The sequence below is a fragment of the Anabas testudineus genome, chromosome 6, assembly GCF_900324465.2.
Source record: "Anabas testudineus chromosome 6, fAnaTes1.2, whole genome shotgun sequence".
Taxonomy (NCBI): Eukaryota; Metazoa; Chordata; class Actinopteri; order Anabantiformes; family Anabantidae; genus Anabas; species Anabas testudineus.
In genome coordinates, this window is record NC_046615.1 from 5071965 (window position 1) to 5095060 (window position 23096).

Consider the following 23096-nt stretch of genomic DNA (forward strand, 5'->3'; position numbering starts at 1 on the left):
TCAGGTTTGTCACTGGTATTCAGACATCCTTTCAGTCAAAAGGCAGTTCTCTGGAACCAGTGTTTCCTCTTGGACATGCACACTGATATCTAATATTAGATCATGTAAATAAATCAACAGAATACCACTGAAGGCTATATTCAAAACATTTTTGGACTCATTTGTTTAACAAACCATTTAATCAATTTGTGCTCTATGTCTGGTGCAAACACTTTTAAAAAAATTCTAAAAAGTGTGTAAGCATGTGAGTTATTTTTCTTTATGCAAATCAGAGGTCCCAGGAGTGATGATGCAAACTATTTAAATTAGATTATGGTGTATAATTTAATTAATATGCCATAGCTGTTTCCAATAATGGGATGGACTTTCCTGGTAAAATATATGTATATTAGGTTGTTCAAAAGTAAAATTATGCTGATTGTGGATGTGCAATAAGACTAAAAAGTATACATGACGACAAGTAAAAGTCCACAACCTGCCATGTGGCTGTTAAGATGCAACTGTGTAACATTAACAAATAAGCTGATTAAAATGTACAGTGTCCACTGCTATTTATAAGCCTGAAGTGTATCCTCTGAGAATTCCAGGCTGGAAAATTATGTTCAGTTGCAGCTCTTTGTATGTAGATGTCATCAAGCATCTCTGTGAGCTGGGAGCACCAGATGAACGTCAGACGATAATAGGAAATATCCATCAAGAAACAGGCTCCCAAACAGCTTCTGGTTATGCATCACATTTGAGTTAATTTACTTTTGTTTGTCGTGGGCTTTCTTTGTTCTTACAGATATCTGTCCCAGTGGAAGGTCATTGTGATATTTTGGGCTTAGCTGCAATAGTATAAGATAGCAAAAAAAGTGTTGTAGCTGTAGTGTAGTGTATATCATTAACTGCATTAGCAGTTAATGATATACAGCAAGAGTTCATCTCACAGTGATGCAAACCAATCACAGAGGGAGGAATCCATTGTATAACAGACAAAGATGACTTTGACAGTACCTCAGTAGTAAAGATTGCAGTGTAACAATAAGACATATTTCAATTAAGAAGCTGTTTTCCTGTCATACCCCTATCAGCACAGTCCCCTGCTAAAATACAAGTACAGAAATAAAAGGCAATATGTTGCAAAATGCAAAAACCAAAATAGAACATTATCAGTCACATTCATAAACAAAAAAACAACAATTATGGTAGCAGCTCTGTTTTGTTTGTTTGTTTGTTTGTTTGTTTTATCTGACAGATACTGTAGTGTTCTGATCGGCAATATGTGTTATTATTAGTGTGGGAGTTTTAATTACCAGACACATAACCCAATGTTTTTCAGTGAGCTCCCACGTCCTCTGTCAGTCCTATTACCTGACACAGTAATGACATGTGATTCAGAAATTACGTATGACTTTGCAAAGTAAAGATATTCCACAATCTAACAAAGATAACATTCCCTAAGTAATGGGAGTGATAAAGTAATACATATAATGCATCCTCTCTGGAAGCTTCCTTAGATCACTGACACGCCATGAAGATAATTACGGTGGCATATTTTTCCCATAAAATTAATCCTGTCTAGGTTTTTCTCCAATGCAGCATAGATTTTGAGAGAACAAATCTCTCCCCAACATAACACAAATGCAGTATATTCTGAGTATATTCTGTGTTTTTCTGTTGATCTGCTTCAAAGGTTTTATAATGCTACATTCTAATGGTTATTTTCAGTATGTTCAGACAATTTACACAGATGTTGAGTATGTTGCTACTTGAAGTCATGTGAATACTAGCAAATGTGAAGTACAAACTGCATTCTAGAAAAGCTGGGACATTACAGTATGTAAAGTGTAAATTAAAAATAAAAAGAATGCAGTGACTCACAAATCATTTAAAACCTTTATTTGACTGAAAATAGTACAAAGACAATATATCAAATGTTGAAGCTGAAAAATGTGATTTTGTGAAATGTGAGTTTTTTCCCCTCAATTTATGCTCATATTCAAATTCCAAGAAAGGACATTTGAAACCATACACATGCACACGCAATACAATTCATACTGCTTTTCTTTTGTAATTCCCTTCTTTCAATTCAAGAACTGCTTGCATTGTGTCTTTCTTCTGCCTCTCCTCATCTCTTTTTGTGAAATCACACTTGTCTTAAACAGGCTATTCTCTGAAATGACAACTCTTCTGGGTGACAACTGTCTGTATCCTGTCCTCCTGCCTTTAAATACTTTCTTTTCAGCTCTAGACTTGTGTTTGTGTGCGTTGGGGGGAGGGGCCGTCATACAAAGGAAGTGGGAATGGGGTGGTTTTGGGTGCCTTGCAATTTCTGTTCCTGCTCTAAGCTCCGCGCTGCAGCATCTCTGGCTACTTCCACTCCTCCTGTCACTCTCGCCATCGACTGTCCTCTCTAACCAATCAGCAGTCAGAACTTCTACAGGCGCTGCACCCACAGACAGGTATGAAACCTCCTGATAGGTCAATACACTCACCAAGAGTTGATAGCAGTGCCTCTGTATCTGGGTGTGTGATCTAAAAGATTTTGTTTTAAATCTAGTGCATCACATATTATATTGCATGCTGTTTCCATCTCATGGGTAATTCCTCTAAATTGTTAATTACTTGTTGGGATGGATTTCATAAAATTACTGTTATATCTTTCTCTAATTGGTACCTGCTCCTCTGATTGGTCACTGCTACCCATGGCTCACCCTTTCTTCTCTCTACTGTCATGAATTAGATAATAAATGGTCATAACAGAGAGAAACTGCTTTCAACTCATTCCTAAAAAGTTTTTCTTCACTAGGCACCTTCTGAACAGTATAAATCATTTACATTTTTGCACAAGCACTAAAAATTCGATGCCAACAACTAATTTGTGTTTGACCTCATACAGACTTGGCTAGCAAACCAAACATTTAATTTTGCTCAAGGTCAGATTCTACTGTGCTACTCAAAGTTGACACATTTTTGACGGCTATTGACGAATGCTAACAAAGCACTCTAGCAATGCTAATCCTAATCCTGGAGAGCCACAGGACTAGCAAATGATTTACTTACATGAAAAAGTGCCTAATGATGAAAAACATTAAATACTAAAATCCATTAATCCACAAAATCTATAATCATAGTTTCATAGCTCAAGTCTTTAAGCTTTCTAGTGCTAAAAACGGTGTATCTGTGGCATATATGTTATTTTGCATACATAATTTATCATTGAACCCTCTAGAGATTTAATTTTTCTTTGACCCCTTCTTTAGTTTTAAAACTAAAGTATTAGAAAAAGTTTGCTTGATTATTATATATCTTTATTTTATATATATATATATACAGTGTGTATATATATATATATTATATATATATATATATATATATATATATATATATATATATTATGATTTACAACTTTTAGAAGTCATTGCCTCTGTAAATTGTTCCTTACTTCTGCAGTCAGCTAGAAATGTAGATTACATAAAGTCCTGGACATGACGGGCAGATTATTTTCACATGCTGTCATACAGTCAGTCCAGATACCTTCATTCAAAACATTTACTCCACATGGTATATTTAAGTATTGATTTATTAATGGTTACATACTATGGCTACATTAAATACTAAAATCCATTAATCCACAAAATCTATAATCATAGTTTCATAGCTCAAGTCTTTAAGCTTTCTAGTGCTAAAAACGGTGTATCTGTGGCATATATGTTATTTTGCATACATAATTTATCATTGAACCCTCTAGAGATTTAATTTTTCTTTGACCCCTTCTTTAGTTTTAAAACTAAAGTATTAGAAAAAGTTTGCTTGATTATTATATATCTTTATTTTATATATATATATATACAGTGTGTATATATATATATATATATATATATATATATATATATATATTATGATTTACAACTTTTAGAAGTCATTGCCTCTGTAAATTGTTCCTTACTTCTGCAGTCAGCTAGAAATGTAGATTACATAAAGTCCTGGACATGACGGGCAGATTATTTTCACATGCTGTCATACAGTCAGTCCAGATACCTTCATTCAAAACATTTACTCCACATGGTATATTTAAGTATTGATTTATTAATGGTTACATACTATGGCTACAGTAGTAAGTTTCTCATTCATATAATGGCAAGAAAAGTATGTGAACCTTTTTGGAATTTCATGATTAACTTAACTAGTCTACAATTAGGCAAAAAATCTACAAATTGAGACACTTTGGGACTGTGGACTGTGAACCCCAGTCTCCCACATGGGAGGCGGTGATGTTACCATTACACTAACCAGCCGCAAAAGAGCATTGCTGCATGCTTTAAGTTTGCCAAAAAGCACATTGACACTCCACAGCAGTATTGGCAAAATGTTTTGTGGACTGAAGACACTATGTTTAACTATTTTGAAAGAACACACAGTACTACATTTGGTGTAAAAAGGGCACTGCATGTCATCATAAAAATATCATCCCATTTGTAAGTATGGTGATTAGGGGCTGCTTTGCTATATCACGGCCTGGCCAGCTTGCAGTGATTGAGGATGAATTCCCAAGTGTATCAAAAATTCTTCAGCATAATGTGAGCTGATACTGTAGAAGTTGGGTGATGCTACAGGACAAGGACCCAAAACACACTAGAATGACTTCGGAAAAAAACAAAATCCACCTTTATGAGTGCCCTATTCAGAGCCCAGACCTCAACAGACCTCAATCTCAATAGAGATGCTATGGAATGACTTGAAGAGAGCCAGACACATGAGACATCCAAAGAATATGACAGAGCTAAAGTAGTTCTGCAGAAAGAATGGGCTAAAATTCCTCCTGAACAATGTGCAGGTCTGATCCACAGCTACAGGAAGGTTGAGGTTAGGGGTTCAATTAGTTTTTCCACTAACAGTACAAGGTTTTTATGGTTGTTGTCAATAAAGGCGTAAAAGATCAGAACTTTTTTGTTATTATTTTAGGCACATTATATTAGTTAATACTCTTGACTTAGATGAAGATCAGATCACGTTTTATGACAAATTAATGCAGAAAACCATGAAATACCAAGAGGTTCACATTATTCTTCTTGCCACTATAACTAGCAAGCAAATGTATGTCTTTGTTTAACACTTTGATAACAACCAGTAATACTAATGATACATGCACACACTCACTAGGTAGCAGCAAAATTCCCAGACAAAAGGAACTCCTCAGTACTTCTGTTCTGCTTCTTCAATTTTATTTTCTCAGTTTCAGTGTTTTGATGGTGTGTGTGTGTTTGTATAGCTATCATCGTGAGGACCAGCATGAATTTTAACCATTCGACTGAGGACATTTTTACAAAGTGAGGACATTTTAGCTTGTCCTTAAAATGAAAAAGGTGTTTTCTTAATAGGATTTAGGTTTAGGGTTAGGGTTTTGGTTAGGGTAAAGTTTAGGGTGAGGCAGTTAGTTGTGATGTTTAGGATTAAAGGTAAGACAGGACACATGATAAATTAAATCAGAGCAGATTAGCATGGCCTACGTGACAGTAGGAGGCTAGGAAATGCATTATATCAATAAGTGTCCTCACAGTGACTGCCATACAAAAATGTGTTTGTGTTTATTCAAGATGTTACTAAAGTGTGGACTTTGAGCTTTAATTTAAGTCAAACAACAAAAGTATTTGTATAGTATAAGCATCGGGAATTACAATCATTGTTATATATACTCCAACATTTTCAGAGGCTTAAAGGTAAATGGACAATAGACCACTGATGTCAAAAGACTGCAGAATTCCCGAGCCAGGTGAAGAAAAACCTCTTCATAACATCTGATCAGGTTAAGAACATTCTTGAGGAGGTGGTTGTGTCAACATCAGTCTAAGAGACAGCTTTGTGAACTACAGAAGCTTTACAATCATTGTCAACGCTCAAGAACTGAAAAGCGTCATTAGCCTTCACCAGAAAACAAATGTCAAAAAATGTCTGACTAGCTCTGGAATAAGATTCTCTTGACTGATAAAACCAAGATGATCTTACCACCATACAGTACTAGAATAGTAGGAGGAGACAAGTAAGGAGAGGAAAAGGAACAGCTCATGATCCAAAGCATACCACATCTGTTATGACATGATGAACATGGTGGAGGCAGTTTAATAGCATGGGCATGTATGGCTGCAAAAGGAACTAAGTCACTGATGTTTACAGATGACCTGACTGCTGATAACAGTATAAGTAATCCAATAGTTTTTCAAAATGAAATATTCTACCCTGGCCTAGTCATTTACCTGAACTCTAGACAGAAAGGCCTGACAAAGCATCTGGAGGTAGGACCTTATATTTGTAATCATGTTGCTCAGTAATCTTTGGGCCACTGAAAATGGGGGAGTGTGTATAAAAATAGGGTTAATCAAATCCTTTGGTCAAACAGTTGAATATCTTAAAATGTTTAATTAAAACTGAAAGCTTTGAATACTTACAGACATGACTATAAGTGCTGTATGCTTATCCAAATGATTCTGATGGGTCTATTTATATGCGTGTATGACTGGATTTATGTGTCTGAGTATGCATTGGAGTATGATTTAAAGCCTATTTAACAAGTGCTAACGTCTCTTTCACAGAATCGTATGCATGAGTCTCTGAAGCTATTTGATTCCATCTGTAACAACAAGTGGTTTAAGGACACCTCCATCATCCTCTTCCTGAACAAGAAGGACCTCTTTGAAAAGAAGATAACCAAGTCACCATTGTCCATCTGCTTCCCTGAATACACAGGTACATGTATAGAAAGCTCATAGTACATAGAGTGCTTAGGGTGGCTGTGACTCAAGGGTGGCTCTGGCTCAATAGTTAGAGCAGGTTTCTGCCAATCATAGGTTTGGTGGTTTGATTCCCGGCTCCTTCTGTCACATGCCAAAGTGTCCTTGGGCAAGATACTGAACCCCAAGTTGCCCCCAGGGAGTTAGATGAGCTGCATAGCAGCTCTGCCATCGGTGTGTGTGTGTGTGTGTGTGTGTGTGTGTGTGTGTGTGTGTGTGTGTGTGTGTGTGTGTGTGTGTGAGAATGGGTGAATGAGATGCAGTGTAAAAGCACTATATAAGTGCAGACATGCTGTATGATAAAATCATGATCCCCAACCCAGTCTCGCACAGCCATTTACTTCATTGATAAGATTGCATAAATTAGGTGAAACATAAATACATTTAGCAGCAAATTCATAGAGTGCAGAGTTTCCATTGTAACTTGCAATTCAGCTGTCTGTAAAAACTAGAGTTCCTCTGGTAGAAACAAGAGTGAATGGAGAAAAGGAGGAAAGAACAGAATTGGAAATAGTCAAGTGAACTTTATTTATAAAGCACTTTTTCAAAACAGCAGGCTGACCAAAGTGCTTAACAATTTAAAATAAAATACCATAGTAATACAAGACCAAATGCAACATAAAAGGATGGAAAAGCTCCGACTCAAGAACAAAACAAAGACGAGAATCAAAGTCATAAAAGGGTGAATGAATTCAGGAGTATTGCTGAGAGTCCAAAAAGGGGAGCTCGAGTGTTAGACAAGAGAAAAATTAGAGACCAGACAGTGCAGGGGGAAACAACAGAACGTGAGAAAGACACAGAGAGCAAGAGTGTGAGAAATTAGACAAAGCAAGACTGTGGGAAAGCAAGGTGGACATAGAGCAAAACTGTGAGAGAGGGAATTAGGATTCCAAACCTGTTTCCTCTCCTCCCTCTTCTTCTGCTCTGCGTCCTTTTACATGACCTGCGCACTTGTTCTGATGAAGACAGGCCACAGTGCTGCTAATGGCTAAGAGCCAAGTAGACGTTTGTCACACTAGAAGAAATTGGTCCAGTCACTGAGATCGGACTCATTCCAAACACATTATAACAAATTAAAGCTCTTGATTAAAGCCACTGCATGCCAAATCACTGTATTACAGGCAGAACTAACTCTCATAGTTAATAATGGAGTTAAAAGGGCAAGGAGTAGATTTGGTACTGCTGTAAAATTAATCAATAGACCATATGAATAATGGTTCCATCCTTTTGGCTCGAGGAAACCATATCTGTCACAGTCCTCTGCTGCTGTATAAAGATTATAATTCATTGGCAGCATTCAGAAGGTCTGCCAACAGTAACAAGACATTTTCCATTACATTGCATTTGTCTGTCCAAAAATCACCTTTTCATTTTGTTTGAAAAAGTTGTCAATGAATAAACCACCTCAGCAGAATCCATGCTGAGCAAGAAAATCAAAGGTTACGTTTTCAAAAAATATATAAACAAATAATGTTGAGACAGACAATGTAGCACATCCCACTGATACAAAGGCTGCTTTCAATCAGCTCCTTCATCTCTGTGTCTCTCCTCAGGTCCAGACACCTACTTGGAGGGGATCGCCCAAATCAAGTCTCAGTACGAGAGCAAGAACAAGTCACTCAACAAAGAGGTCTACTCCCATGTAACCTGCGCTACAGACACCAACAACATCCAATTTGTCTTTGACGCTGTGACTGATGTCATCATAGCGAATAACCTGCGAGGCTGCGGCCTCTACTGATGATGCTGTTAAATGTTAGCCAGTGGATGAAGAGTGTTTGAGTGTGTGGTGTATCAGTGATGGCATCGAATGGTAGCCAGGCAGACATGGGGTATGGGCTATAGTCATGATGTCGTCAAGCTTTTTTGTTGGTGTGCCATTGGTCCAACTTTAACTTCATGAATAAGTTGATTGGTTAAGTTGTTGGTTAGTTGATTGATCTATTGGTTGGATGAGACTTTTTAAAATCTATTTGCCTTTTTTACTTCCTTGTATCAGTTCCTAAAGAAAAAAAAACACCTACACATTCCAGTGATTCTGAACGCTGCGTGTTTAAATGTACTGAAATTTGGTGTACTGCATAGATCTTGGACACTATTTACAAATTCAGCTCCTGAGAATTCTTCAAGCATACAGCACTTAGCAATAAGTAAGACTTATTCGTATACGCAGTAGTGCCTTCCTCTTAGAGGTGTAGGTCCAGCAGCAGTGACCTAGAGGAGTATAGTGGGAATCACTCATCTAAGTATTCCTAATGAGTTGCCATTCTTCTTTCAACCTTAAGCAGAGTCATGTTTGGTGTTGTTAAATTATGTGCAGTCAACTGCGAACAGATTTTAAAGAAATACTAGAAAAAAAAAGACACAAGATCCCCAATTTGATTCCAGCCAGGGACCTTTGTGTCATCTCACACTCCTCTTTGCACACCTGTGTCATTACTTTTTACAACAAGGACCAGTTGATGATACCGTGTCCATTCATGTCATTTTACCCTCCACTGTCCTTAGATGAACACGTAGGGTAGGATCAAAATGTTGTGCAAAGCCTCGCTCATTCAAAACCTGTGGGAGGAGAGGGATTACTGTATGAGAGTGGACTGTTCACAAAATTAAATGTAATGAAACCAAAGGTAATCCTACTTATGCAACATGATTGTTGTCATGCATTAACTTTTTCAAGTTTCTCTTTATTACTGCATTGTGAGTTTAATGCCACAGACAGTTCGAGGCCCAGTATTCCCAGTTTAAAGGCCAAATATTCCCAATGTAAAGCCTTTAAACATTCCTGACTTGGTGAATAGTATCCTCAATGAATTCATGCACCAATGTTACATAGGTTTTACTAATTTTTCTTATTAAAGGTTTGTGCCATTTGAATTGTTTTCAGTATGTTACAACATACATTTGGAAACTAAAGTATTTGGTAAATAATATTGGAATAAATATTTATTTTATATTTTGTGATGCCATTTAAGTGTATAGTATACAATATAGTCAGGCTCATTATTAGTAATTTTGAGTGTTTCTACTCAGATATGCAGCAGAAGTGTGCTATATACAGAGAGTTTCCATGTCGAGTGTGTGTGTGTGTGTGTGTGTGTGTGTGTGTGTGTGTGTGTGTGTGTGTGTGTGTGTGTGTGTGTGGATTGAACCTTTTATAAAGCTTAGCATAATTTGCTGTTGTTCCCTTTGATACATTTATAGCTCCATGTAATTTATAGTGAGCAAGTATTTCTGCCAAAAGAAGTTTGTCGTTAGTCTCTCACCTCTGGTCATATCATAAGATTCATTTTCCAGGCTCTCATGTTGCAGCATGCATGGATCCACTATAAAATCACTTCAAACAAAAAGCAAAAGCTAGTGTGCTGACTCCACCGAAAAAAATCTCAGATAATCCTTCAGCAGAAGCATTGATTTTGTAGGGCCCTGGGGCTACATCCATTTTGTGGGGCCACTGTGCCTCTTTTCCACCACTCTTCTTTAATAAGCCAGAGGTGAGCTTAGGAAGATCCTTGGCTGGTGAGTACATATGGTCCTCTGGGACTAGAATGTCAACCTTGTCTGACTATTGTTTTAGCCCTGATGTTTTGTTTTCTGCTAGCTGGTGGTCATCCCAGAGGTGCTGTAGGATTGAGGTCTGCACACAGCTTAGCTGAAATGAAAAATGATGCGTTCTCTTTGTGGCAACAGTTTAAATTTTAGCCTTGGTGTTAAAGCCAAAGAGACACAGATATATGTTATAGCAGGTAAATACCAGCTCCTATCTGCTCTCTTTAGAAGCAACAGTTAATAGAAAAACAGTCAAACTGTCTACTTTTAATAGAAACTGAGCTGTGTTTGTCTGTGGCTGATTTGCCTGAGCTGAGAGTGTGTACAGCTGTGTTGGTGTGAGTGCTTACCGGCAAACACAGGTAGAGAGCTTCTTTATTTATTTATGTGCAGGGCATTTGCTTTTTTTCCACTCTTCCCCCTCAACTCTCAAACAGCCAGGGCGTGTCCCCCCTCTGCTCAAAGCAAAAAGGACTTTTTTTAAAACAGGTAGATGACATCATCAGATCTTCCTATCGCATCTGTGGCAACTTTTCCTAATTAGAGACAGAGAGCTGCCTGAGGCTGTTGATCAGCATGCTTACTGAGTGCGTGTTTCTCTCTGTGTGTCATGTGGGTGTGTGTGTCTTTATGAGTTGTGTACAGTTACCTACATCTGTGTCTGTTGAAAGTACAGGAAAGGTCAGTGTGTGTGTGTTTGTGTGTATGCGTACGTGCTTATGAACATCAGCCCGTGGGTGTTGTTGTAGAGTTAGTATCTGTGGATTAATTACCCAGAAGGCACCTGTCTACCCTTTCCACACACACAGGCCCTCGACAGATACACACACACACACACAAACACCCCCATGGGACTTCAAAATGTCGCAACACCTTACTTGCCTGTGCCAAATAATACCACCAAAAAAAAGCCTCAGATGTTTTTTGGGTATTTTGCCAAATACACACACGCCTGCTGCCACTTGTTCAGTTTATCATCTTTCCCACTGCCTGTCACAACTTTACATAATGTGTAAGTAAAGTTATCATAGAGCATTTTGTACTTTTAAACAAATAAGATGAAATATATATATATAATGTCAAATGGGTTGGAAGGAAATCCACCTGGTTACACTGTATAGAGCTTCTCTAGTTTTTTAATATGTATCAAAGGGGTTGTGTGTGTGTGTCTGATTTGCATAGAAGACAAACAGATATTTTTGGAGTACACAGGAAAGATAAAACTGATCTGTGAACATTTTATCTTTTGTGGTACGGTAGAATCATTCCCAATCAAATTGCAGTGTTTTCCCTGCTACTGTAAAACATGATTAATCCAGCATTTGATGTATTAATAATTTTGTTTAGCATGCTCATATAATGCAGAGAATTTACTGATATAACTGAACAAAGACACCCCCCACTAAAATAGTTTTTTGAAACGGCTGTTCCACTTGTTTGGTGCCTGAGAGCCCTAAAGAGCAGCCAGCAGTAGACACAAACAGTGGGCCAATGGCATGGTGGAATTTCCATCCACAATAACTTAGCAAGCTCCAATCCAGATTCAGATGAAAGGAAATGCCTACATTTGTGGTTGCCCTCAGGGTGGCAATGGCAGCATACTGTTCGAGCTTTGTCTTCCAACTTCTTTTATGTCTGTGTTAACCTCAGGCAGCGCACACAATGAGATGTGTCCGTGCTGCTGCTGTACACATTCTTCAGTGGTGTACTAAATCACTCCGTGATTTCATATGTGTCTAAAAGTGAATTATCCTCAATTTATTCACAACATGCATCTATATCACAGCATTAGAAAGATATTGTACTGAAAGTGCCAAAACTGTGTTACAAATTGTTACATGTTAATGTTTAATGGAAAAATATTGCAGTGTTTTTTCTAAATGTATACCATGATTGTCTGTATGGAACCCATCTTATAGATACTTAAAACCTGGTAATCCAGCAGAGGGGGAACATCATGACGGCTTTTTACGGTTGTTTAAGAGTCATTGTGTGAAAATGCCATTTTAAGTGCAGTTTCAATCGGCACGGCAGTACCTCAAAATAATAAATATATTACCTAGCCACACTAGAACGACACAGAAAGAAATGTCGTTGCAGAACACCTGGTAACAGACTTCTGGTGTCACACACACATATAGCACACACATTTCCTTCACTACAGAGCTATTAAATAAGGAAACTAACAGTTAGCACGATGGTTAGCTTAGTCGTTAATGAGACGTTTTGTACCATCAGTTTTTGTCTCATGTCAAAACCGTGTGTTTTTACTCCAACAGAGGAGTCTTAAATGAAACTAGATGCAACACAGCCACTAAGCTGTTAGTGAAGCTACACCACAGTTGACACGTTTGTGTCATCAAAAGAGTTTTTTATTTCGTGCACCTAGAGTCTTTCATCACATCATCAAAATGAACCCAATACTGTAGTCCTTTACCAGAAAGCCAAAAAACAGTGTCTCACTTCAGACAGGAACATTTGATTCATTTTCTGTGTCTCTCTTCTTTCTGATCCACTCTGCCCACCTCACTCTGCAACACTAACGCTCTGAAGCTATTAGTGGTTTATAAGGGAGGCAGGATTGGTGTTTTCATAGAGGACTATGAGCAGATCAGGGTGTGTGTTTGTGCTTGCATGCTGACTATTCATTGCCTTTCCCCACTTCTGATTAATTATACACACAAAAAAAAAACATCCAGTGGGAAACAACATCTGCAGCCGAAGCCAAGAGGATAGTGGGTAGCGTAGTTTTATGTCTTGCTGGTCTCAGAGATAAATAGTGAACTCTTGTAGGATGCAGTGAAGGAGAGATTTGTGGGTTTATGGGTGTTCCTCTTCTTGTTAAGGTGTCAGACTCCGATGAGAATAATACAATCAGTAGTCCATTCAGGTAACAAAGGGCCTGTGCTGCTGCATCTGTGGGCAGCAGGTGTTGGTACAAAAGAAATGTTAGCACCTTGTGCCAAGTAGATACCTTAGCGAGATAAAAAGCTGTTGAAATGTCACGATGCCAGCCAAATGAGGAACAATTCAGACTGAATGTCCAACTCAAAGTTTGGCACCAAACATTTCCCAACGTTACATTTAACTCACAGTCTGCAGTGTCTTTTTGCTAACTTGTTTACGTGCCATATTCATAATTACAGTTTTCCCTGTAAATGCTTTTGGCTCGTCTTAGAATTCGCTCTCAGCCTCAACAAATGATGAAAGAAGCACTTAAGTCTCTGCGGAGTGAGGGAGGCGCTGCTCAGTCAGAAAGCCAGAGGGCGCAGTGTGGAAGAGTCGAAACTAGCAACTGTCCTCGTTATGTTCTTGAGCATCACTGCAGCAACAATTTTACCCTTTTTACCCCAAACCTGTATCAATGCCAACCATCACCTGCAGCAAAATCAAACATGTTGTGTGAGCGTGTGCGTATGTCCGTGTGTGTGTGCGATTATTGGATTTTACTGAGCACTGTAAGTAAAATATATCTGCTGTATCTCCCTCACTGCTGTGATAATTTATTAAGAGTTGTATTTATACATTGAAGAAATGATAATAAAGCATCACATGGATAATTTTTTTTTTTATGTCTTGTGTGTGTGTGTGTGTGTTTGCATTTGCTGAACTGTGTAAACATCAACGTTTAATTATGAAGTTTATGTTGGTTGTGTTAAATTGTAGTTATTTTTGTAAATGTTGGAAAGAACTCTCTGAACAGTCCCACTTTGAAATTTCAGTGGAAGAAGAAGAAATTAGTCAGCAGTCCGTATCATTAGCGCTGTGCAATGTGCAAGCAATATGTTAATTTAATGAAAAATGCACGAGCAGTAATTGTGCAGAAGATGTTTTACGGTATGTTCTCCGATGTCTTTATCTCCTGGTTGCTGTTACTGCACGGTTTTACTAAAGTTTAATTTAAAAAAAGAATCAGTTGTGTGAAACTAAGGTTTTGTTTCATACTAATGATTCAAATTTGAACACCGCCTTTAACAGTGACGTTCTTTGCTCAGTGTACCTGCTAGTCTCTGTCACACTGCCGAGATTCTCCATTGTTGCTAATTTTCCCTTCTTTGCTCTTCTGTCTTTGTCACCGCCCCTTCGTGTTTTCATCTTTTTCCTCATTCTCTTTTTCTACTCTTGTGTTTAATCTCCTTCTTTTAACCTGTTTCCTTATTCTCGCCTAAATCCATCCTCCTCTGTTTATTCCATCTTGCTGTCTCATTATTTTTTCATCTTCCCCACCCCTGTCTTCCTGACTCCTCCGCAGAATCGCATGCACGAGTCTCTGATGCTGTTCGACTCCATCTGCAACAACAAGTTCTTTATTGACACCTCCATCATCCTCTTCCTCAACAAGAAGGATCTGTTCGCAGAGAAGATCAAGAAGTCTCCACTCAGCATCTGCTTCCCCGAATACACAGGTGAGGGGGGAAAAAGTCTGTTTTTCTAATGCGTAGGTGTGAAATAACAGGTCTCCAAACACGAACGCAGCAAGGAAACTTGACAGGTGCACAAAATTGATTTCTTAGACAACACAAAAAAGCTGTGGAGCAGTGAAATTTAACATAGTTAAACAAGATGGAAAAAGCACAACATATGGCATAAACTGACTGATGAAGCAGACAGACAAAATTGAGAAAAACCTGTGACTAAAACACAGCTGTGCCATTTTTAGATTTACCCATAATACTGACAAAACAGATTTACAGGGCTCTTCATCTTCAGACTAGTGCACCATGCATCTCGAGTGCCATTTGAAAGGAATAGTGAGACCTCTCCCATGACTATATGCGAAAGATGTTAGTTTAGCTTCGCATTAGAAAAAATATTAGAGTAGGAACAGGAGGAAACAGCTAAGCTAAGCTAACTGGCTATTGGTGATAGCTTTGTATTTATCAACATCAGATATCAATCATTTCATCAAATCCTTCATAGGAAAACAAATAACAGAGATTTCTGCACAAAATTGTAAAGTTAAACCCTGAAAGACATAATTTGCTTTTAAATAGAAATATCCTAAAACCACCAAAGCATAAAAACATCTTAATGTAATGAGTCTTAATGTAATGAGGTGCTGTTGAAGCAGTGATCCAGACTCATTTCCAGCAGTGCAGAGATAGTTGCTTCTGAAAGTTTTAAGCAAGGCTTGCCTTTTTCTAACTAAGCACAGTTTGGCTTTGCTTTTCTATTTGCTTTGTTTGGTGCATTCTCCTTTATTGCAATTTTATAATGTTTTTTTTATCACTTTTAAAAAAGTGCTGCAGCAGGGAGGGCTGGACGGAGCAGCGGATTGATTTAGAGTCGCATACTAGCGCCAGCTTAAATATATATTGTGGTAAAACTGCCTGAAACCAATATAAAGCACTGAAGTGGTACTATGTGAGGCAAGGGTAATGAGGGGAACACTAGTTTAAATGAGATCATAAAAGTATGACTGACTACCAGCTGTCTATTCTTCATGTGATTCTGAGGAGTGAATAGCTCCTAAAACTCCTCCGCTGATAAACCGCTGCCTCATATAGTAGATGGGATGCTCTGAATTGCACCTCTGGAGCTGCAAGAAGCAATGCTGATGTTTATTGCTACTGAGAAATGTGACACTTTAAATCAAAGCAGAAGCTTGCAGCGTTGAGTCAGTTTGAATTATCAGGTGTTAGCAGGAGAGGTAGCCCAGTGCCAGCCAAATGTTAAATGTTGCCTGTTTGAGGAACGGCGTAACCTCGGCCTGGACAGGGCCACATACAGTAAGACTGGTGATAAAAGGCAGGGAGGGCTAAAATCAAGGCCATGACGGGAAGAAAAAGGAGAGCTGTTTCTCCACATGGAGGTGAGAGTCACTTGTAGCTGAGGCTGAGAACAGGAAGTCATTAGGAGTCAGAGAGCAGGAATCAGTCGTGCCTGGTCAGCCACGATGAGGGAAGACAGAGGAGATGGCAAGTGAGTGCTTTCGCCCGCCCTCTTCACACTCGCACAGCTCTCTTGAGTCAATTCTATTCATCTCCGTCTCTCATGCTTTACTTATTTTCTGCTAACTGCCTCGATAATCACAGTAAGTCTGTCTGACATGTTCCTCCAGTTTCACCCCATCCTCCCTTACCTTCCCCCGAGAAGCCTGTCGGAATAATATTTTAAACCCTCACTTCTGTGCATGAAAGCTAAATCAACTAGGGAAATAAAGGATGATGGATCGTGAATCCAAACAAGTTTCCCAACCAGTAACCACTGAGAAGTAAAAAAAATAAAAGGGTTTCTCCAACAATTTACAGCAGTGTTCCACGTTCACAAAGTCAGTCAAAAAACAATACAATTTCAAAAGGGAACCCATATCTAGACACATGCACAATGTTGTTTTCCACCTATAATGTCTAAATAGAGATGACGATATCTGGTATCAACTCATCCTGTTCAAATGCACCTTTAGCTGCTGAGCTAACATTAGCTACCAGTACTCAATACTTCACAGACTGACGGGACGAGCTGCTGCTCTGTTCTGAGGTCCTTATTAACAATTTATCCTTAAAATACTGAATTGATCGATTGTGAATTATGACATTTATTGTCTGTCAGATATGTGCTGACGGACTCCACACTGGTGCAGGGAAGCTGTAGTATTTAGTAGGGATCACTGACGACCTCAATTCAGTCAAATCTACTCAACACAATCACCAGTCTTCGTTGACAGCCATCGCGAGAACTGTGATTGTATTGGGTTTTCAGGATTTCTAGCTATAATTAATATTGACTATAAAGATGTGTTAATTCCAGTGGGAGCAGCAACACCTTACACAAGAGGAGGGGCGGGACTCCTTACTGCCTTAATCACACACATAACATCCTGGGTACATAACATACACACAAATTTTCCCAGGGTAAAGGAGCAGAGATCTTTACTGATGATTGAAGATCTTCCCATATTTAGAGGCATATTAATTCCCAGCATCCAACCCTAGTGCACATTTTCATACACATGTCTGAGAATTGTCTCTTCTCTTTCTCCAGGGCCCAACACCTATGAGGATGCAGCAGCTTACATCCAAGCACAGTTCGAGAGCAAGAATCGCTCTCCGAATAAGGAAATCTACTGTCACATGACCTGCGCCACAGATACAGGAAACATCCAGGTGGTGTTCGACGCCGTGACCGACATCATCATCGCCAACAACCTCCGAGGGTGTGGCTTGTACTGAGCACGCCCCGCACACCCTGTAACGTCTTTCCTCCTTTGCCCCCTCTTTTCTCCTGCCCTTCCTGTCCTCCTCCCTCCTCCCTCCATTCCTGTTCCTTTGACACTGCTGTGGAAATGATGATGATGGTGATAATGACGGTGATGATTCTGCCGATTATTTAAAGAAAAAAGAAAGAAAAATACAACTAGGTACATATTAATAATGAGGATAATTTAAAAAATAGGCATACATATATATAAATATATATATATAATGTTTTTAGTTCTCGTCTCTTCTCGCGCCGACTTCTCTTCCTGACGGTCTTCTACCTGCTGCCAAGCAAATCAATTAGTTTCAGTAGAAAACATGAAGCCGTTGAAGCAGCCTTGAAAACTTCTTGAACAAAGTCGATGAAAGCCTCTGTTCCCTGTTGTTCTCTCGTTTTCAGCCACATCTTTTGTTGTTAACAAAAACGAAACCTGTACTTTTTGTTGCAATTTTTTTTTTATTATTATGACAATGAATATGACTTCTGGTTTATTTTTGTCATGTGTATATTTATTATCAGTCTGTACACTGATTTTATTCACATTTTACACTTTACACCTTTGTGTATGATTTTGTTTTGTTTGTTTGGTATAGTAGTGACTATGTAATAACATTTTTGCAGAAATATGTGAAAATGTCAATGGCACTAAAAGAAAAAAAAAAAGATACCAGACAGGTCGGCAAAAAGCTTAAAAAACTCTTGAGACCTGCAGAAACTGACCACACAGATTTTAACATTAGTCTTTCTGTTTACATTAGCCAGGACGTTTTGATGATGTTTGCTGTCAATTGTCTTTATGTTCTTCAGAAACTTGTATCATTTTACTTCCCAAAACCTGGTTTTCATCGACAGGAAGTGAGGCTTCCTGTTTCCTGACCCTGGCCTTACCAATATCCAACCATCGGTCACGGCCGAGCCTGAGAGCCAATAGGAAATGTGCTAAATGTCCTATCAGTGCCATATAATAGGGGTACTGTACTGTAGATAGCTACGCTGTTAGAAGCAAGTACACAACGTTATAATTCTACCTTCACTGTTATAACTTCTAGACCAACTAACATTCTCCATGTAATCAAACTCACTCCTGGTTTGATAATGGTTGATTAATTTATTAATTTATTTATTGACTGATGTGACTACACATACCTATCTGTCTCTCTCTCTCTTTCTCTCTCCATTTACACACAACCACCACATCTGTACTTCTCTCATCCATATTTCGTTTTGTCTTCTTTTTGCATGGCGCCCTGGCGTCCTGATTCCAGGGTCAAAGGACTCTTCCTCCCGCAAACCCCTCTCTTCCCTCCCTTCTTCCTCGTTTCCTCTTCCTCCTAAAGACACAGATAGCATGAGATACTCCAGCCTTTGTATAAAGAGACCACTTAATTCATAAAACGTCCAAAAAACAAAACTAAAGCTTCTCATAGATACTGTTCAGATAGTAATTAAAATAAAATAAAAAAGTTGTAATAAAAATAGCAAAATCTAAAAAAAAAAAAAAAGGATGGGGGGGGTACAGAAAAGTGGATCGCAGCCATTGAAGAAGGGTGGTGATTGGTTTCTTAAAGTGACTAATTATAAACATTTGAAGGGTTGAAAAGTAATGTGAGTGGCTTGGAAGACGTGTAGATTTTTGGATTTTAGCAGCAACACAAAATAAAAAAAAATACGATAAAATATCTACACCTACTACAATAGTAAAAACCAATACACATGGGTCTTAGTATAATATCAACAACGATCATGGTGATCCTGTAATATTCTCTAAAGAAAACCTTTCTTGTGCTTTGTAGCTACAGAACTTTTTTTTCCCCTCTATATCGCCCTTTTTTAAATAAAAACATGTTCCGGTTTGACAGCGAGCTGATTCGGGAGCTGACCCTGTGTTGATGTAATGCTCCGAACTGTGCCCCGACCCCCTCCCTCCTCTCCTTTTACCGTTGCCTGTTTCCCTGCATTAAAACCGTGTCCTCACTTTAGCCTGACTCAGAACGATTAAATATAATATTATAACAATATCTATTTTTTATTATTTCAGAAGAGAAAAAAAAAAACAAACAAACCACTTCTTTTGGGGAGAGCACGTTTCTCGCTGCGTCCGCTAGTTAGGGACGCCGCATGTTCACACATCAACGCTGTACAAAGTCATGCTCCTTTCCTGCTCCTCTCTTTCTTCCTCTTCTTCTCTGTCTCTTTTCAGTTTGACAAACACCTTCCAGGTCTACAATGAAAAGCACAGTTCTCACGTCACACACTTTCTCGCACACACGCACACAAACAATAAGTAGATTTGGAAATTTGTTATCTGCTCATATATTATCTATGTTACCCCTCATCAATCGATCTATCCATCTATCTGTATAGACCTCTCTCTCGCTCTCTCTCTCTCTTGCTTTGATTTCTAGTTTTTAAAAAAGAAAACAACTGTGTACAATGACATGATATACCTGTTTTTTGGCATTCTGTTCCTGTTACCTTCATTATATTTTTTTTATTTTGACCTCCTCGTTCTCTTCTTTACCCAGTGAATGCTTTTTTCTGTGCAGCTTTTTTTCCCCTCTCTCTCTCTTTTTCTCTCTCTCTCTCCCTCTACTCCTCTTTAGTGAATGGTTGTTATTTCATGTGGGATGTCCGTGCTGGAAAAACCAATCGAATGTAGTGTTTACATTAAAAAGCCACTGTTTTCATGACTACAAAAAAAAAAAAAAAAGTCTGAGTCATTATCATCTTGTTGTTTTGTCGGTGCAAATAGTTGTGAATGGCTGCAGAGGCACAAGTTCAATTTACATGTAACTTCTCTAACATGTGGCCTCGCTAAGTTGATGCTGGAGTCACGATTACTATGTTTAATGAAGACATCTGGTAGAGTAAGATGGTTCGCTGGCATCAAAAATGTAATAGCAAAGCTCAGCAACACAAAATATAAAACACTTTCAACAACTGGAAATGAAATCTAGTGGCATAAACAAAAGCAGCATCAGGATAAGTGCCTGCGCACACTGTGACACTTTACAAGACAGGCCTGATGATCGCTCATAATTGCATTTTAATAAGCTCCTGCTGTTTACAGCTGGGTATCTGTAGCAGGCAGTAGGCCGCCCTTTCCTGCTGCTGTCACAGAGGGAGGAAATTCATCATGTTGGAAGTCAAAACGCAGTTTTTACAATGCTGACTCAAGTAACTTTACAGCGGCCGTTAAATGAATCTCCAGAAAATATGTCCAGAGGTAATACAACTCATTGTTTCATCTCAGCCCTTGCGTGCATCCTGATTTTTAAAAGTGGAAATATCACATTTGTCTTCACAGAAATTGATTACATTTGCTCTTTGGTTATCACAGTAAAGGGCTGTTTTTATGCCATGTGGAGTAAAGTGACAGTAAAGTGAGTAAATGACACCAGGAGGTTTGATATCTCAGGAACAGTTGGATGGATTCACAGGAAAATGTACTTATAGTATAAAAAAATCAAAGTGCTGGTCCTAAAATTCAAATCAACACACCTATAAATTAAATATGAATCATAACCTTTATATAACATTCATTGTAAGCTATTAATGATGTGTACCTAATGAATTAGCAGCTGGATAATAATTACAATAGAAGTGGTATTATTGCTGCACCTGGGTGAGATGAAGCTACATTTATTGAAAATTCAGTCCATTGAAAAAGTGCATTGTGTTTGCTGGACACTGAAGATGTTTGGTTTTAAGATCAAAAAGAGTTTCTGCTTTTACATTTTGGAATTTACATGTAGATGTACAATAATAATAATCTGAATCACCTCACACAAAGATTGGAAATGGCTAATAAAACAATCACTGAGCAACAACACAGAACAGGTCAGCCAAGGAAAACAAAAACGGTTAATGACAGAAGCTGAGAAAGCTGGGAAGAAAACCTCATAAATAACAACCTCCACAGAGCAGAGCGGGAGTGATTAGTTAGGTTTATAGACTGGTGACATTAAGACCTACCAAAGTGAGTGATGGAAGAGCCAAAGTGTGGAGGGGGAAAGGATCTGTTCATGAGCCAAACCAGACAAGCTTTGCATTTGACTAGGGTCAGTGTCACTTCCAGTTAGCTTGAGTTGATACCTGGACTCTACAGAGGTTGCTCAGGCAGTCCAATAAAATCCATAAAATCTAAATACTCAAGTTTGAAGAGCATTATCCTGTCCTGCTGTGTGTGATGGTACATGCTGCATCTCCAGAATCCAGAAGAAATGTGTAAGACTGTATCCTAACTGAGCTTTTTGGGTTAAAGCTCTGAATATAAATACGACATTTTCCTCAGTGGCCAGAAAACGGAAAAGCTGCAATGTGTCTTCATGGTGCAGATAGACATCCCTAAAACATAAATACACACACGATTCACACATGATAACACAGAGATCCAAACATGTTGCTTCCTGTCCTCCCTAAGTTGATCCCCACGGGGAGGAAGTGGTGAAGTGAGTTGACATATTTCAGTAGGATAAATACAAAACACTCAGTAATAGTGGAAAAAAGGAAACATGTAGGCTACAATCAGCCAAAGAGAGTTCATGTTTACCTGCTGCGTGTTTTCCTTACATTAAATAGATTCCCACAGTGTGTTTGTCTCTGCAGTGAAAACACATTCCTGTGTCATATCAAGAGTAACTGCACATATAGTACACACACACTAGATAATACACAATCTGACCTCTTAGAAAAGTGTATGTCAGACATGAAACATCACACACACACACATCATCATCATCAGAAAGGAGCCCTGTTGTGTTAGATAGAATAGTAAATGTGAATGATAGGAGGCAGAGAGAGAGGTCGCATCTGACAGTATTCATTCACACATGAGAGAGACAGAGAGGGTGGAGGGAGTGAGGACGCTTTCATCCTCGCTGATGTGGATGTGGCTGCGAGGAAACCGCTGGTTCACCGGGTTCAAGCATAATACAGAGAGAAGAGGAGAGAGGCCGGCCAGATGCAGAGAGCCATCAGAGGAGGAGGGACGGTGACACTTGGAGGCATGACGGGGGTGTAAGGAAGGAAAGCTCAGACTCCTCCACTAATCACTTTAAAAATCATTCCACCAGTCTGTGTAACTCGTACTCGCTTCTTTCTCACCGTACGTTAAAGACACTAAGTGGATTGAGGGGCGAGTGAGAAAGAGAGAGGCTCACAGCTTGTTGCATCTGAGAGAAGAAACAAAAATTTTGATTTAGCAATTTACCAGGGTGAAGACTGACGGGTGGTGGGGGGGGGTGGGGGGGTTGTAAAATAACTGGATGTTGAGTTGAGCTGCACGAGACAGTCAGGAATTTTACATCCTACCTCCAGTGACCTCACCTCCTGGCTGCCGGCGAGATATTTTTAAATACTGGGGGAAACATCAATGAATCAGCATCAAGTGAAACAGAAGATAACAGCAGTCACATCAGCTTTGTGCCTAACTGGAAGTGACACAGCCCCTACTTCACAAATGAAGTCTGAAGAGACTTTCATCCTTTTTTTGCTGAACACAAAGCCGCTGTGTTCCTTTGTGCTGCTCTCTAATTCAGCGGGAATGGTACACTGAACAGGCTATTCCTTCTGCTT

At 38.9% G+C, this 23096-nt stretch overlaps 1 protein-coding gene across 2 annotated transcripts in view; it reads left to right on the forward strand.

Moving 5' to 3' along the window:
- Window positions 1-17928, forward strand: part of LOC113165323 (guanine nucleotide-binding protein G(o) subunit alpha) — an 81704-nt gene extending 63776 nt beyond the window's left edge. The window contains exons 7-8 of one of the 2 annotated variants that reach the window (XM_026364732.1): window positions 14572-14725; window positions 17304-17928. In XM_026364732.1, coding sequence (XP_026220517.1) covers window positions 14572-14725; window positions 17304-17491 — 342 coding nt within the window. In that variant the 3' untranslated portion in view covers window positions 17492-17928. Of the gene's footprint in view, window positions 1-6572; window positions 6727-8323; window positions 13493-14571; window positions 14726-17303 lie in introns of those variants that run through there. The other variant, XM_026364731.1, reaches the window with a different exon arrangement.
- Window positions 17929-23096: the final 5168 nt, after the last annotated feature.